Source organism: Melospiza melodia, chromosome 23, assembly GCF_035770615.1.
Source record: "Melospiza melodia melodia isolate bMelMel2 chromosome 23, bMelMel2.pri, whole genome shotgun sequence".
NCBI lineage: Eukaryota > Metazoa > Chordata > Aves > Passeriformes > Passerellidae > Melospiza > Melospiza melodia.
This window is the reverse complement of record NC_086216.1, coordinates 8,104,427-8,122,728: the sequence shown is the minus strand read 5'-3', so window position 1 is coordinate 8,122,728 and position 18,302 is coordinate 8,104,427. Positions and strand designations below refer to the sequence as shown.

Genomic DNA, 18,302 nt, shown 5'->3' with positions numbered 1-18,302 from the left:
CCAAAGATGAAGAATCCACCAGCAAGTTTAAGCGGCTTCCCAACAATTCTGCTTCCACTGAGGAAAGAGCTGCTGGGTCAGGAGTGATTTATCTGTGTATTACATAGAAATATGCTGGAATTATGTCCAAATTCTTTGGGGTTCATGGATTCAGAGACCATAAAGGGGTCTGACACACAAGCAGGCTGTTCATTGTTTCCTAGAAATCAGATGTCTGACATGAAACCCCTCAGAAAATGGACTCAAGTCCAAAATCCCATTGGCAAACCTCAAATCCAGAGTTTCAGGCTTAAGGGGTCTCTTTAACTTCCCAAAACAGTTTAAAAAACTGGGCATGGCATGAGATAATTTACGCACAAAAAGAGAAGCCATCTAGGGAATAAGCTAAATTATCAGTGAGCCTGTAAACCTCCCCCTAGCAAAACTGTTTTAACAGATTTGTTGTATAAGAGTAAGGATGGATCTAAATGTGTCACCAACTACCTGACTTTGTTTATGTGAGGCTCAGAGTCTGGACAATGCCCCTTCTTTGATGTTCTTTACCCCTCAAAAACTGTTTTTTTTTACCTTAAACACGTATTCTGACTTGCTGGGATAGGAGGGGAAGGAGAATTCTCACAGCTGAGCAGGTTCTTCCATGGCCCGTGGCTGCATCTGGCCCTGTCTGCAGGGCCTGGCTGTGACACCCTGCCAGCAGTGCAGGCACTGGGAGGGGTCACTGTCCCACCACCCATCCCAGCACATCACATGCTGCAGGAGGAGGGTGCAGATCGACCCTGAGTGGAGCAGCCTCTGCTGGTCTCACCCTGGCAGATCTGGGAAAGGGCCATGTCCAAGGGTGTCACCGACATCTTCTCATAAAAATCCTTTCTTTAGGATTTTTCCCCCTTCTGAGAAGCTGTGGCCTCAGCAACAAAAGGTAAACAATGGTTATCTGCTGCTGGGGAATGCAACAGGTGGATGTGTGATTGGTCTCGGGTGGATGTTTGGATTTACTGACCACTCAAGGCAGAGCTAGGTCTCGCTCTCTGCTGAGACACAGCCCTTTGTTTATTCATTCTCTCTCTATTCTTAGCTTAGCTAGCTTCTGAGAACTTTCCTTCTATTCCTTTTAGTATAGTCATAATGTAATATATATCATAAAATAATAAATCCAGCCTTCTGAACATGAGGTCAAGATTCTCGTCTCTCTCTTCATCCTGCAACCCTTGTGACCGCTGTGACACAAGGGCCTCAGCACAACTCTGCAGCTCACCTTGGACTCACCCCACAAAGCACAGCACAGGGAAAACAGGAGAATCAAAGTCTGCATATCTCTAGAAATATCCTGAACCCATAAAGCTGTGGCAGCAGGAGAGCAGTTTTTGCAGTGGGCTGCCCAACCTTTAAGGTGTTAACAGAGAAAAGGCACCTGCGACACCCAAGTTTGAATCATGGAATGGTTTGGGTTGGAAGGGACCTTAAAAATCCTCTTGTTCTACCCTGCTGCCATGGGCAGTCACACCTTCCACTTGTCCTGGATGCTCCAAGCCTGTCCAACCTGGCATTGGACACTCCCAGGGAGGGGGCAGGCGCAGCTTCTCTGGGCAACCTGTGCCAGGTCCTCACCACTCCACTGGGAGGAATTTCTTCAGCAAATCTCACCTAAATTTCCCCTCTTTCAGTTTGAACACATTACTCCTTGTCCTGTCACTACAGACCCTGATGAAAGGTCTCCCTCTGGTTTTCCTGTCAGCCCCCTCAGATCCTGGAATTCTCTGTTTCCCCATGCCTTTCACAGGCTAAAGCAGTGACAGCAGGAAATGCTCTGTCACCTCAGCTTTTTCTGTCCAAGGGAACTCACTCTTCCAATTTATGGAGCTCGCTGCATCCTTGTAAATGTTGTCTCTCACAAGCAGAAAACAAGAGCTCCAGTCTCCTTACAAGATTTAGCAAACCAGCACCTTCCCATCTCTGGATCCTGGCACAGAGGCTGATACAGCACAACCTAGAGCTCAGCCTCTCCCACAGATGATTTTATATTGCTTTGCTCTGACAAGGTAACCCCTGGAGGATTTGTGCTCAGCAAGGAAAATTATGTTCCAAATCTCCCTGATATACACATTTCCAGGTTAGCATCTCTGTGACAAAGTAAATGCAGAGCTGTGATCAAAGCTGAACTAGGAAAGCCTACAGACGTGCCCTCAGCTGGCATAAACGGGTGTGTTATTAAAGCCAAGGGAACTATAACAGAACCACTTACAGCAGCAGAGAATTTGAATTTGTGTCATATTAAAAGCAGAAGATGAGGCTACAGCAAGATTAGCAGCAGAGAGCAAATGTCTTTTTATTCCAGGAGCAGCTGATGAAATGAAAGCAATTCAGAACAGGGATGTGTGTGCAACCTGTATCCTCACCAGATGAAGGCACACGCAGGGAACAAGTGCTTGGGTGTGGTTGTGGGATCTCACCCTGTCAAGATTTTTACCTCAGATGCTTTTAGAGAGGGTTTTGACCTCAGACCCATGGTGGACAGCAGACTGAGTGGGGGCACCTAGCTGGGTGACAGTGGGAACTGTGGGTCCCTGGGAGCCAGCATGCTGTCAGGACTGTCCTACATTGGCTCAGCTTTCCAGTTCTTTATGTCTGTTGGATCAGGACCCTTTGCTGATAAGGTTCTGGGTTCACATTTGGGATGGGACCTTTGCCCTCAGATGCCCCCATGCCTGGCTGTGCTTGCCCTGCCCACGAGTCCATGGAATCTGCCTCTGTAAACTGTGGTTGTCACCTTTTGTTATTTTCACTAGTAAAGTTTTATTTTCCAGGCTAATCCATCGCTCCCATTCCTCATTGTTAGCCAGCTTCTCCCAGCCAAGCCGAGCAAGGACATCACAGTGAGCTTGCAGCTCCTTATGTGGTAATTTAAAAACAGGCTTTTCTCTCTCATTTGCAGTATTTCATCTCTTCCTTCAGCTGCTAAAGTTGGTTCAGCCACTGCCATTCCCCTCCAGCGAGCCATTTGTCTGGGCTTTTTCCCAGCACATCGTTCCATGTCTACAGAACCCTGCTGGCCTCACTCCTACAGGAAGTTTTCCATGTGGGAACCTTATGGAAGAGTCCACACATCCCATTCTGGTGAGGAGAGGAGGCTGATGGCTGGGTTGCAGCAGCCCTGAGTGAGAACACTTGGGAGTGGAAGCACTGAGAGCCCCAGAAGTGCAGCAGTGCCAGCACAGCACACTTTGCAGAAGCCCAACATTAAGACACATTAGAGGACACAGTGAGCTCCCACAACAGCCTCACTGTGCCAGTTAGATTTACCCTTGAAATGTGCAGCTAATTTTTATATTAATCTTTCCAATAGTTTCAAACAATCTTAGTGTGACTCCTTCCAAAAAAAGAAAAATAAAAAAGAAAGAAAAGGTCAAATATAATCAGGCTGAATGTAAATATTTGGTTGTATATTCTGTAGGCAGACCCATGTTGTGACAGCAGTTGGGAAAAATATTAATGTGGAGTAAAAATGCCTTATGAAATCTCCTCCTTACACCCCCATGTGTCACCACTGCCAGAGTGGCCTTGGACAAGCAACAGGGTAAATTAATTAACAAATTAATTAATTCAAACCAATACCAGTCACTGACACAGCTCCTGCAGCCCAAATCCCAGGCACCCACCTGTGTAAATGAACCTGCCTGGTGCTCCTTTGCAGAACTGTTTGGATTTGTAGGACAATGTCACCTCCACCACGCCGGGGATGTGCCGGGGCGGCGTCTGCACGCGGATGGCGTGAGGTGTGATCAGCTGGGAACGGCAACACGACAGCACCATCAGGGCTCTGCTCTATCCTTTCACTTCACCAGTAAATTACAGAAAAGTTTGGGTTGGGAGGACCCCTAAAGACCGTCCAGTCCCACCCCCAGTGAACACCTTTCTCTACCCCAGATTTCTCCAAGTCCTGTTCAACCTTGCACACTTCCAGGGATGCAGCAGTGACAGCTTCTCTGGGCTACCTGTACCAGAGCCTACCCTAAAAAATGTCATCCTCATTTCCAATTCTACCCTTGTTCACTTTAAAACCATTCCCCCTTGTCCTACCATCACAGGCCTCAGTAAAATATCTTTTTAAAAAAATTATCACTATAGATCAGCAGAGGGATACACCTCGGTTAGATCCTCGCTTCCAGGGAGAGGATCACACATTTTAGCATGAATTGTCATCAAGAAACTTGTACTGTTAAGCCCATTGGTTAATTGATGGCTTATTCCTGGGCCCAGATGGATTTTTTTCTCCTTCCCAAACTTAAACCCTTTCTTTATTCCTCAACCTTTGCTTATGTAAATAAACCTGTTTAAATAATAAACCCTGCGGAAAAATTGGTAGAGTAGCATTCATTAAGTTCATCAGTAGGTAATAAAAAGATGTGGGAATATCAAATGTCTCCTTCAGCTCATATCAGGAGACAATTTCTAATAATGTCTTTGATTTTATAGACACCTAGAATTGTTCAGTTCCATTCTGGGTATCATTCAATAATATCACAGAGAAAGGAAAACACATTCCATGAACTCCCTTCACACAAGCTTCTGTGTCCCACCTCACAGCATGGAACAGGAACAGGAATTAACCCCGTTCCTCCTCAGAAAAGGGACGTCTCCCCAGCTCAGGAGCACAGGGGCAGCTGTACCCACCTCGCTCCACACCAGCATGGTCCCAAACACCACCTGCAGCCCATCGAAGAAGTTGTCCCCGATGATGATCACCATGGCTCCCCCCGTGGTCCAGCCCTCGCTTGGGCTGATGGCTTTGATGCAGGGCGTGGCTGCACAGAACAAAAAACCATCAAAACAGCTCTTGAAGGTGTCTGTTTTCATCCTCCCAACAGCTTTGAGGCCTGGCTGTAAATCCCTGGAGCAGTTCCTGTAAGTATCAAACATCCCAAGTGATGCAAAACCGGCATCACTGGTGGAGAGCAGCTCCACCCATCCACACCTGGGAATTCCTGAGTTCCCACTGCTAGCAGAGGCCTAGGACAAGTCCCTTCCAGCCATTCACCCAGTGAGGCTTCTCACCACTCCACAAAACCCAGTATGCTGAGAAATAAATAAATAAATAAATTCGTGTTTTCTGCCTTGCAAGTGTTAATTACTTGCCTATTCATTACTGGCACTTAACATCGTGTCATTAAAGCCTAATAGGCCAACTGTAGTGGGTGTAAAAATGAGATGCTTAAATGATTGTGCAGAGGCTGCTTAAAAAAAAACAAAATAACACCCACTGATTAGCATATGATCCCACAGACACAAACCCTCTGGAAAAAAAGGTACAGTCACATTCATTACATTTATCAATGGGTGAAAGAAGATATGGGAATATCAAATGTCTCCTCCAATTCATATCAGGAGATAATTTCTAATAATTTTCCTGATTTTATGGGGCCTTTTTTTTTTTTTTTTATTTCTCTCTTCCATATGCTCAAGGCCTATGGACTATGCATCCCATCAGGAACCCAATATGGTTTCCAGGCCATAACCAAAGTCAATCCATCACTCCATTCCCAATGTTGACAGGGTCAGAGGTGGAGGGGAACTTTGGCAGTGCTCCAAAAACATGAGACTCCTTTGAACAGCCAGTCAATCACATCCAATCAGTCAAGGAAAAACTGGATGGCTTCCTAGGCTAGGAATCCTGGGATTTTCCTTCTACCATTTCACTGCCCGCTGGGGGAGAATTAACACCACTCCGAATTCTTTACTGATTCAATCATTTTCTTCCAGTTCATTAATTCTTCTTTTAGGTTGATACAGGGCACAGTTAAGAAGTGGGGCAGCAAAACATTATAATGAAATAATATCCTTGCTTGTCTTTTCTACTAACATCACCAGCTCTTCTCACTTTCAGTGGCTGCAGGAGAGGGAAAAGCAGACACTGATAGCACTTTCCAGCATTTTCCAGTCGGTTTTGAGCGCTGTCTGCATGAGGGAGGTGGAATGTTTTGGGAACGAAGAGGGAGAGGAGGGGCCGAACGTTTTGAAACTTAACAGATACAAGAATTTGTAATTGCTTGAACACAGTCCCCAACCCATCCTGGAGCTGGCCATGAGTCTGGCTTAGCCAAACAAACTCACATCAATTAGTGTCAGCTCCCTCTGCGCATCGTTAGGCTCCGTGCACAGTTTGTTTAAGGGAACCAGTGACACTTTTTCATACACATCTTGTGCTGGAACGGCTCTGTTTAACTAAGATGTCATCTTGCCTAATTTGCCTGAAATCAAATCTATCCCAGCTGAATGAGAGGGCTGAAATTTAGATAATACTTAGTGTTTCTGTGTTTTTCATCTTTGCAGTACATACTAATTAATAAATTGCAGGGGGATGGGGAGTCAGTCCCTTAGATGTGAGGAGGATCATATTTTGCATGCAGTAGACACTGTTTTCCTGCCTCTGCCTTCCCCAAACCCCCTGAGGCTCTGCAATTCCCCCTTAGCTCTCCTTCCCTCCTGAAAACAAACAGAAATGGAAGAATGGGTAATTTCTGCTCTGCTCTGCAGACAAAAGTCCCACCTTCTGAGGGGTCGAGTCTTCTTGCTCTCCGCCCGTGCTTGGAGTTGTTGTGCACGAACATGTTGTCAGACACTGCCAGCACGTGCCCATCCACGTTCACTGTTGTCGATAGCACCACCTGGATATTTAGAAAGAGAAGGAGAAAACAGCCAGGTAAACAATTTATTTGAAATTCAACTTGTTAAGGGTTAATTATTCAGTTCGGCTAAACTTTACACCCTTGTTTTGTAAAATGGCAGGACACACTGCAGGGGTTTAAGAAGGGGAAAAAATATTTTCACCCTTCATTCAGTGCATTAATTGCATTTAACACAGCATCCTGTGGGCTGTATAGAAGCCTCACTGTAAAATGACCCAGCTCCTGCAGGATGGCAACTCCATGAAAACAGGACCTAATATCATGCCTGGGTTTGATATGGTGCCTCCTGAAAAATCATCTGAGCCTGAGCACCCCAAACCAAGAACAGGTTTTAAACATCAACCTCCATGACTGGGCTCCAATCTGATTTCTTAGAGGAAATAACTCTATATATTAATTAATCTCACTTTAGTTTTTACAGTATCCAAAGCTCTAAATCCCATCAATCCAGATAAAGATATGTGACTTCAAACCACAAACTTTTGGGAAAAACAAGTGTTTTAACTCCTGAAAGAAGATGCCCTCTGACTGACTGGTTTTGACCATTAGTTGGTGTAAATGAGCTTAATTCCATCCCACTGCCACACCTAGAGTACAGCACAGCCATGGAGAGTCAAACCCTGCATGTGTTCATGGATTTTCACAGCCTCAGATGTCACAGCTGAGGTAAGAGAATGTCAAGCTCTAATTGTTGATAAAACTCTATCCAGCACAGAGCAGGAGAGACCTTGCCCTCCCCAGGCTTAGGCGAGCTTAAAGAATACTTTCTTTCTCGAGACAACTCTAATTCATTCCAAAAGGCTCTTGTCATCCTGTACTCTTATACTTCTCAAGCATTCTTGTCACAGAATGTGTTGCTTTTGTGTGCCAACTGATTTCCTCATTCCCATTAGGGTGGGGTGTGACTCCATCCAAAGGGAACGTTTCCCTCATGACATAGCTGAGCCCACTCAGATGCACTTCATTATTTTCCCTTCAACAATGGAAATAAATTTTAGTCTCTCACTGGCCAGCCCAGAACACTCTGTGGCAAAGGGAAATAGGCCTGAATTATTCCAGTGTCTGAGATATTTACGACAAGTGTTTAAATTGCAACCAAATGTAAATAAAAAGCGTGTCTTGTATATACAGTTGCACTATGGAATAGAGACATCTCTGAGCTCACTTACACGAGTGGGGTAAATACACACCCACTTGCTCTCAGGAAGAGAACAGAGGCAGACCTCAAGTGTTCACACATAGAATAGAGTCATGGAATGTCCTGATTGGAAAAGAGACCCGCTGGGATCATCCAGTCCAACCCCAGGCCCTGCACAGACACCCCAAAATCCCACCCTGGGCACCCCTGTCCAAACCCTCCTGGAGCTGTGGCAGCCTCGGGGCCGTGCTCATTCCCTGGGGAGCCTGGGCAGCGCCAGCACCTCTGGGGGAAGAGCCTTTCCCAAAATCCAACCTTTCCCTGATCCCCAACATTTTCATGGTCTCCAGCCTGACCCTCCCTGGCACAGCTCCAGCTGTTGCCTGGTTCTGTCCCTGTCCCAGAGCAGAGGTCAGTGTTGGAATCACCGTTTGGGTTGTGCACAACACAAGGGCCACATTTTGGTGGGAGATGTAGAGACCCCCACAGCAATGGCAGAGTAATGGCAAGAACCAGTCCAGAAGACAAGTGCTGAGCATCACCTGCTCCCTGAGCCAGCAGGAATGGAAGATGCACTTTCAGACCTCTCTCCATGTGTGGCTCCATTTTTATCCACCTCTCCCATCCATGACAGGAGGGCCAGAGCCACTTGGCCTGTCACAGGCTGGGAGCCAGGGTGAATAAACAGAGCATTCTCATGGACAGGACAAGATGCAAAGTTCAGACGTGGAGCAGAACCTTCTCAAAGTTTGGGACCTTTTTTGCTGTAACCTGAATTTCAGCAGAGGTCTTTGTCATTGCTACACCACCACCACCACCCAACTCCTCATCCACGGTATGGAAAAAGGACATGTGAGAACATGGACATCAAAATGACTGAATTTCTTCACTTTGCCCCAGCTGTTCCCTCTTGCCTGATGGAGATCACAATACAATTGTTTTATTCTGGAGATTAAAAGCCAATGTTTTATGGATAAAAGGAGGAGGAATGTGCATTCCACCATGGTCTCTAACTCCCAGGCCCTTCCCTTTCACAAGCCAACTGCTTTCCCCCAGTGAGTATTTCCTGGGTCATGAAGGGTGACCCTTTCCATCTGGAATCAATCAGTCAACTCCTGACAACTTCCTGAAACACCTCACTCCATTTCCTGTTCTCTCCCCCTTCCCTCTTTCCCCCTGGTTTGCTTCACTCTTCAAAACTGCAGGCCACAGCAGCTTAATGTTAGAGGGTCAGACACAGTTAGACTCCAAAACACTACACAAGAACACCTTTGACCTTCAAAAATCTTTACATCTTAGCTAAACAAATCAAGGTCAACATTTCTTACCATTACCTTGTTAACCATTTCTATGCACTTTTGCCAATACCCTCTTGAACACGTATTTATCAACCACACTTGTTCTCCCAATGTCGTAAAATAGTCCAAGCTCTTTTTAAAAAACCCTGAATTTAGTGCTGATGAAAGGTGATGTGCAAACTTCCCTGGAGATTTAAATTCTGACTTTTGCCCACAGTGCTGGCAAATGGTTCTGGTGAGTTTTTCTTCTCCTGCCCTGACGCCACCACTTCTCGTGTATGATAATTTGGCTTCTTTGCCTATTCTCTGTGGATGATCTTTTACCTAACACCAGTTGTTAATGCAAAATTTAATCTAAAGGGAATGATCTGAGAACAACAAAATAGGTCAGGTAGGCCGTGGATTCTGGTAAGTGAGGCTGAGGGCCAAATTTTAGGCACAGACAGCTAAAAACTTAAGATTTCGTGCCACCCAAAAGCTGGACCAAACTGTAACCTCTGCTGAGGTTTCAGAGCACAGCAAGCAAGCAAGAAGTAGAGAGGACAATGTGTTATTCCTTCATCCTTCCAAACACAGACCCCATCTCCCTCAGAACACCAGGGGAATTGAGGATTCTAAGCTGTTTTCACGCTCCTTGAGGTTCTCCCTGCCAATCTGCAAAGGTCTTCTTATCAGCTGAGAGGCCACAGCCGTAAAGCTGTGGTTCCCCAGCAGTCCTGGGGAAATGCTGGAGCTGTATCCACATTATTTTTGTTTCCCAGGTGGATTTCTGTAATGCAATCCTTGCTCAGAACCCACAGGGAGGGTTCACCTCCCGTGACATCCAGCCAAAGTGTCTTTAACACTTTAAACTCGGCTTCTCTGAGCCCTGCTGCCCCTCTGTCACCTCCCTGCACAGCTCAGGGGGTTGGGTTTCTTTACAAACCTTTACCTGGGTACTACAAATTTCCCTCCCCTAGCTGTGTTATATCAGTATTTTTATATTCTAAGGGGTGCTGCTCTTCAAATCACAGATATGCAAATCCATTCACATCCTCAGATATAAAATCTGTATCAGTCACAGACACCTATTTAGACATATGGTACAAACATTCCAGGCATACAGGCATTTACTTACATGTAACATATCTCATCACTGTGTAAATGATCTCTCTCAAAAAATTCCTGTTACCATTCCAAGTGTGGAAAAAATTCTTTATGACATTGTACATCTGGAAACAATATTGGATTCCTGATGCACTTTCCCTTGTAACTCTCTAGTCACAGCACCATGTTATTTTAACTTTTCAAAAAAAACCCCACCCTGTTATGAGGATTTATTATTATTATTATTATTATTATTATTATTATTATTATTATTATTATTATTATTATTATTATTATTATTATTATTATTATTATTATTATCCAGCTGAGTGGAAGGAAAGATGTCAGGCCTCATCCTGCTGCCTGAATTTGGACAGGGCTCCCATTGATGTCAACAGGAATTTTGGTTGAGGGAGTAACACAGGAGGAGAGCCTGGATATGATGGGTTTGCCTCAGAGTTGGATTGGGAATAAGATAAACAATGTGGAAAATGCCAGCAGCCTCGCTCTGCTCAAAACTTCCATGGAATTCTTTGGGAAATCCTCTCCACAAGCCTGATCCTGCAGACGGGGGGGCTGACAGCAAACTGGGCACCCTACCTTCACCCAGGGAAGCTGAAGGTTCTTGGGACACAGGCTTGGACACCACTCCTGGGTCACTGACACCTTGTCTGCTGCTGTTATCCACAGACAAACCACGGAGCTGCTTTCCTAAAATCATTTGCAGCCATTTCCACCTTCTGCCTTTGACACTCGTCTTGTTTTAAAGCCTGGTGATGAGGGAATTTATGGCTCACAGCCTAAATTTATTCCTAGTCAGTTTGTACTTAACATTAGCTCTAACATTATTATTTCCCTTCCTGACCTTCCTGAGGGTAATTTCAGAGAGCAGTTCCACCCCTCCCCAGTGCAAGTATTTGAGCCAAGCTCTTGTCCTGCCCCTGTCCCCTTAATGACCCATTCCTGCACCTGTTCCAATGTCATTTTGCTCTCCTTTGGCTGTAGTTAATCCAGTGTATTGTACCCAAACAAGAATTCAGAGGGGCCCACCACAACAAATCTGCCTCCTTTGTGCTGGCAGTCTGAGGCTGAGTGGATCTCATCTGTAGTTTGTTTTTAATGGATGAGACATCACTCTGGGAACTCTCTTTCCCCATGGATATTTGGCCTTCAGATCTGAGCACATTAAGCTCCTTGAGTACTTTTTCTCTTGCAATTGAGTCAGTCCTTCCCTTACTCACTCAGAATATAAAATAACATCACCTTTTGTTGGGCCAGTCAGTACCCGATGAAGAAATCTGCCCCCACCAGGAACAGGCCCAGGCTCTGCTGACAGCAGCTGCATTTGTTTTGCAATCTCTGCCTGGGAAATTAGTCTCCCATCATGCTTGTTCCATGCAGTGTTCACCTCTACCAGCAGCTCAGTGATCCCTGCCCACACCCCAGCCTGACCACAGGAGTCTCTGGCACTTTCCTTCCCCAGCAGCCTGAACAGGATTCTCATTTAGAGCAGTGATGTTTTATCCTTGCCATCCTTTTGGCTTCCTGCAGCCTTCATTCCTAACTCCCAATATCATCCCACCCCTCTCCATCATTTTCCACGTCCCTGAGTGCCACAGAGCCCTCAGAGCTCTGGATTAGAGCGAGCTGGGTGAAATCCCAGCCCCAGCCAGCTCTGCTCACGTGCCTGATGATGAACTGATCCAACCACTCCGAGGTCAGGAAGGAAACCTCCCCAGGGGTGCACCTTGTTATTTTTCCTTTCTCTTTCTCCCTAGAGCATCTAGAGGAGGGGGGGGGTACCTGCCAGGAAACATTCCATGTCATGTTTTCTGCTGAAAACAGAGGGCAATTACTGACCTTTCTCATTTTGCTCCTAAGAAAGGACATTGGTTCAAAGCTGATCACTGTTAGAACCAATGTCTGCTGCCTGCTACCCCTCCCTGTTTAATCCCTGTGCTCCTGGAGGAAACAGGATTCCCAACCAACAGGAGCCTAATGGGTGAGCACCAGGTCTCAGCTGAAGAGCCTCAGCTTAATTTTACAGAATTATTGTCCCCCTTCACACACCACTCGTTACCATTAAAGTATCACTGGGCTTCAATCAAGTTCTGCAGGAGAATTCCTCATTAAATGGAGGGCATAGTTTTTAGGGGTTTTATTTTTAAGTTCCATTCCTGGGAGAATCCCTCACTGAGAACACAGCCCTGACTAACAATACCTATGTAAACTCAATTTGCAGAGGAGCTGAACTCAAACCCTCTGTTTAAATAAGTAATTTTGGGATGATTTTTGCCTCAGTTTTCCACCCATCAGCTTTATTTGGAAACATTTTAATTTATAAATAACCAATATTTGTTTCAGTTAAACTCACAAGGACATACTGCTTGATCCCTGTGGGTTTTGGGCAGCCATCAAGTAACTATGAAAGTACCCCTTAGTTCTAGAAATATTCCCTTTCCTTTAGTTCTAGAAAGAGTCTCTTTCCCTGCTTTAGCCACTGACAGACATTGAAGAAGTGATTCACAATAAAATCATGTTACTACAGGGGGAAAAAAACCTCACTAAAATAATGATCACACATTCCTTAACTTCTGATGTAAAACATAGTTTTCAACAGCACAAAATCATTGCATTTGGTTAAATAAGGAAGGCAAGAGGATCACAAGGCAGCTGGTGTTGCTCTCCAAACTAAAGAATTATAGTAAAAAAACCACAACTCTTCAGGCATCTGGAGCTGCATTAAATTTACAACACAATGTTAATGCAACCTTTCCTCCCCTTTCTCTCCCCACCCCCCTTTTTTAATGATACACATGAAATCTAAGATTTAATTTATCTTAATATATTACTAGTATAATATGAAATATCTAAATCTTGTAATGGCTCTGGAAGTGAAGCTGGGGCCAGGCTTGGCCACTGGATCCAGTGCTCTGGAGCTTTGGGGATGAGCCAAGCCAAGCCCAAACTGTGCAGCTTCACACCCATTTTAATCAGAAGCATTGCTTGATGCTTTTCCATCATCAGTAACCATTGCTCTGTGCTGGAAAGCTCAGCAGGATGCATTGCAGGGCACTATTTCCACATCTCATATTTGTACTTGTGCCTCAGCTCTGGGCTTTCATTCAGGCTCCATTAAAGAACAAAAACAGCCTTGGACAAGACCCTTTCAAGCCCAGGTTTCAGCAGTGATTTAAATGAGAACTTTGGTAGAAGGATTTTCTCTGCTCTTTTGTTTAATAACCACAGAGGAAAAGGAAGATCCTGATGTCTCCTGGAGGTTTGACAAGCACTACTCCATTGAAAATGAAAATATTTGGTTCTGCAGAAGAACACAGATAGGAATTGAAGCACACTTAGATGAGCATTGCTGCAGAATTTTGTTTGCATAAGGAAAGCCAAGTGCTTGGAAGTGTCTGGGAAAGGAGGGACTTAATAACAACAGCTGTACAAATAATTTATTGGGGGAAAACCAGCAGAATTCTTAGATATGGCCCAAGACTGAAACATAATGAATTAAATAATGAAATGAATAAACCACTCTGCTGCCCTGTGGTTTTTGAGCCTGCTTTTACTCTGCTCACAGGTTTCTGCACTGGCAGGATGCACAACTACCCCTTCAAACTTAATAGACAACTCTGCACATTCATTACTCTGCCTGGTGAATATCTTAACAATTAAAATGAAAATTAACATGTCCAAAGTGTGCAAACAGACCACTAATATTTTAAAGTAATTTTTTCCCCCCACTTTTGACTTTCAGGGTTGCTGACAGGCCATGCCCAACAAGCAGCAGGCAAAAAGAATTTATCAAACTTTTAAAACAGAAAACTCAACAAACACACACACACAAAAAAAAAAATTAACCAAAAATAAAAGAAGTGTCCAGAGGCCACTGGAGTGTTTAAGAACACTCCTAACTCTGGTTATGTTCAGGGAAGTAATGATGGTGTCCTTAGAAACCAGGAGGCAGACAGAAAACAAGCTGTCTTTGCCCATTGTCCTTACTGTTCATCATGGCTAATTTGCTTTGGAACACGGAGCTTTGTTATTCCCAAGGTGTCAAATTTTAGCAATTTGAGCCACTTTTTGTATCTTTTTTTATCCACACTGACCTCTGCAGCCCAGAACAAAGCTCAGCAACCCACGAGTCCAGCTCTGAAGCAGCCTGAATGAAGATCCTGCTCTCACTCAAAACCTCAAGCATTCTGCCATCTGTCTCAAAGGTTTTCATTCTGTAACTCTGAGAAAAGGTTGACATTTTTGGGGGGGTGTTGATATAAACTAAACTGAACTTAGGGGTTTTAATGCCTGATCTTGATTAATTTGGGGGCCTGAACTGAACTCTCACGCTGAGACTCCCATTGACTGAACGTGCAGGAGGGGCTGAAATTACCCCAGAGAAACAGAACCCTGGAGCTTCACTTGGCTCTGTTTGCCCAGCTTGGCATGTCTGGGGGCAGAAAACCCAGCTGAGGAGTCTATCCCAGCTCATTCTCCTCAATAAAGTGCTGATTTTGGTGCAGAAGCCAAAAGCAAGGCCAGGTGGGAGAGCTGCCCTGTGGATGGGCTGAGGAATGGAGGAATTCCATCCTCATCCACGGGACCCTGCAGGATTTGGTGCTGTTTCCCTGTTTCAGGTTTCCCTGGACATCTGGGGCTGTTGGGCTCTGTCACATCCCCATTCAGGTGAGGTGACACCAGGGACAATGCTAAGAACACAGACAGATTGAAGTTTGATCCAAACTCCTCCTTCAGCTCAGCATCTGATGGACATCAAGGATTTGAGGATTTTTTGGGAGTGGCCAGCATGGGTTTGAAATCAGAGCTGAATTTCTCCAATATTCCAATGTGTTTGGGTCCAGGATTTCTCTTTTGGCAGCTACAGCCAATATTCTGTGTATTATGGCAGTGCCTCAGGTCCCCAGGTGTTCATCAGGAGAGGCCTGGGCACGATTTTTTACAAACTCAGAACAAAACCCCCCCAAAAAAGGAGATTATTTATGTTTCCTGACATTCTGCAATCAGTTCTTCTTGCTGGCTCCAAAAGCCAACAAGATGTGTTTACATGCTGTAAAAGAGGTTTTCTTTTACTTTCCAGATTTTTAGCGTTCTTGGCAGATGATAACTAATTGCTGGTTCTTTTCTTTATGGAAATTGCCACTTGAAAAAAAACTTCAGTATAAATTCCCTAACAATGAGCACCTCTTTTTTTCTCATGTCTTATCATCTCTAAAGAACACAGAGTGAAGAAGTCACTGCAGTCTCTTTAAACTACTGGTGAAAAAAATTAGGTTGGTCAGGAATTTTTCTTGAAATTTCTTCATGCTCCAAACTAAAAGGTAATAAAACTTTTTTTTTTTTTTGCTGCATTTCTTTAATTTTTCTGAGCTTTCAGAAGATTTTATTTTGCAGGATTTCTCATAAAAGTTGAAACTTATTTTTAAAATTATTAAATTTTTCAGCGCTAGCCGAAGCGGAAGAAAAATAAAAATGACAGCATTTTGAGAATGCATTTTGATGGAAAGTCTGAAGCAACTCTGTAAACTCCAGTGGAGTTTTAACCCTGTTTATAAATGAGGAAGCTCATGTAAGTAACCCCATTTGGAATCAGCGATGAAAAGAGAGGGAAAATGGCTCACCAAAGGTCCCCCAGAAAAGCTGGGGTGCAGCCCAACCCCCTGATTCCATGGCTGTGCCTCAGCCTTGCCCCAGAGTCAGCTCCAGCCCCACTTTCTGGCATCTGACAGCACATCCAGGCTCTCAGAGCTGCACCATCCCCTTGCTGCTCTACCAGGGGCTGAGCTAAAGGGGAAACTATTTATTAAACAGAGCTGCCGAAAAGGTGAGGGCAGGAGAGCCTCTCCTCTCCTCTCCTCTCCTCTCCTCTCCTCTCCTCTCCTCTCCTCTCCTCTCCTCTCCTCTCCTCTCCTCTCCTCTCCTCTCCTCTCCTCTCCTCTCCTCTCCTCTCCTCTCCTCTCCTCTCCTCTCCTCTCCTCTCCTCTCCTCTCCTCTCCTCTCCTCTCCTCTCCTCTCCTCTCCTCTCCTCTCCTCTCCTCTCCTCTGACATCTCAAAGTGACCATTGCTATTTTGGCTTCTTGGTTTGTTGCTGTTGTTTTTTACAGAAGCTGAAGGGAGGATGTGAGAGTGTTAGAAAGCAAAACATAACAGGGAAAGAGGTAGGAAATGAGGAGGTTGCTTGTGTAGCACGTACAGAGCTACTTTGAACAATTCTGAGGCATCTAAATATCACAGGCACGATCCCTGCTGTGGGCAGCTGGATCTGCGAGTGCTTTGCCCGAGGGTGTCAAATCAAATATCCACTGCTGGTTGGTACAGTACAGCACTTCCCCCTGGGGATTCAGGGTGGAGAAGGAGGGAAGGAAAAGAAAGGAAAAGGGAAAAAAAGGTTTAAACACAACAAATGGAGAAAAACTCGAACGCTGTCTGATATGGCTTTTGTCATCGTGTTTGTTAGGGGCAGTGCAGGGGAGAGGAGATGGGAAAGGAAAAGAAGAACAGAGGCAGACAGGTTAATGCTGAGCCTTGTAAGACTTACCTGGAACCGTCTCATATCTCTTGGGTTTCCTGCTGTTTTCAAGCAATTCTGATTGCACTTGAGAAAAAATTTTAGGAAGAATCTGGAAAGAGAAAGAACCACATCACTTCTATTAACCACAGCAAAAGGTGTAGTTATATTCTGGTTTAAAATGTACATGAAGTGGTTTGCATCATACTGGGTCTTACAGGACTGCAAGAATTTATCAAAACACAAACAAACTAAACTCTAATAAATGGAATTTACAAAAACCAGCAGGTAAAGTATGCCCAGTGTGACTGAAATCCACTGTGGTGTAAGTGAACATCATTCCTCTGATCTACACCCAGTCCCTCTGCACAGGTTTGATCTCACAATTTTAGTCTTTTCTTATCTCTCCCTCACATTCAAGGTCTTTTTTTGGCTGTCTGGAGGGACTTCCCATGAAACAATATAGAAGGATAACGGTATTGTGGAGACCACAAAACCAACAGGGCAACTCCGAGGCAGATAAGCCTTGGAATGTATGAAAAACCCAGGAGCAAACACAGCTCCTGATGAGGGTTCATTCTGATGGTGTTTCTTTCTGCTGAAGATTCCTGTCACAAAAGCAGAGGAACAGAACTGCCAAAAGCCCAGACTGTTCCTACCTAGATTCGGAGGGAGGATATGGAGAACACGAGCTCAAGTGAAACGTGACAGCTCACGCTGTCCGAGCAGATAAACCCCTCAACATCCCACAAAGTTCTTGTGCCAAATATTTTTGTTCTGTCATATACACCCATCTTCATATGGTTTATTATTCTGTGGAGTTTAGCTTGTCATGTACCCAAGTTGAATCTCCAGCCTGTTTGGTGACTCACCCAACACTGCATGGAGATTTTAGAGTTTAGAAATGTTCAGCAGGAATTTTTCCCTAAGCTATTCCACCAAATTTTGTCTCACATCCACGGAGGAAAGGATTCACCCCTTTGTTTTCTGATTGAATCTGGACACTTCAGAGGTGAAGAAATTGTGTGAAAAGCCACAGTTGTTGGAACAAACAAGTTTTCAAAATTTAGGCATAAGCAAGAAATATTTTGGCATCCTCTGTTGCAAGTGAAAATATTCGCCGTGATTCTTTCCGTTTCTATTTGTCAGACAAGATGGGTTTAACCGCAACAATTATAATTAAAAAAATAAATCAAAGACTTTGAGATAGATTTGGAAGGAAAAAGAGTCATATACAAGAAAAAATAAATAGTTGAAGAATTGATTTTGAATACAAAGAACAAGTTATTTATTTATTTCTCTTGCTGAGTGCTTGCCTTTAAAAAAAAAAATAAATCTGCTTTTGCAGTAAGTTAAAGTCCCAGGTGAGCCAGGCCTATTTCCCTTTCTGTTACTATGACAACGATTTTTTACCGCAGTCCCTAAGTCCCTTCAGAACTCACACATTCATGCCTTGAATTAGAACTTTAAAGGAGAAAGATGGATATTTCCTGGGTTTACCAACAACACCCTCCAAACCAGCCCCAGCACAAGACAATAATGCAGAAATCTGCTCCCCTTGTTAGTG

General features: G+C 44.4%; 1 protein-coding gene across 2 annotated transcripts in view; it reads right to left on the bottom strand.

The window, feature by feature from the left end:
- EBF2 (EBF transcription factor 2) overlaps positions 1-18,302 on the bottom strand; it is a 132,550-nt gene that overhangs the window by 19,970 nt on the left and 94,278 nt on the right. For both annotated transcript variants that reach the window (XM_063175219.1, XM_063175220.1), the window contains exons 7-10: positions 16,766-16,847; positions 6,545-6,662; positions 4,672-4,802; positions 3,657-3,783 (exon numbers count right to left, since the gene is read on the bottom strand). In XM_063175219.1, the coding sequence (XP_063031289.1) occupies positions 3,657-3,783; positions 4,672-4,802; positions 6,545-6,662; positions 16,766-16,847 (458 nt within the window). The remainder of the gene's footprint in view (positions 1-3,656; positions 3,784-4,671; positions 4,803-6,544; positions 6,663-16,765; positions 16,848-18,302) is intronic.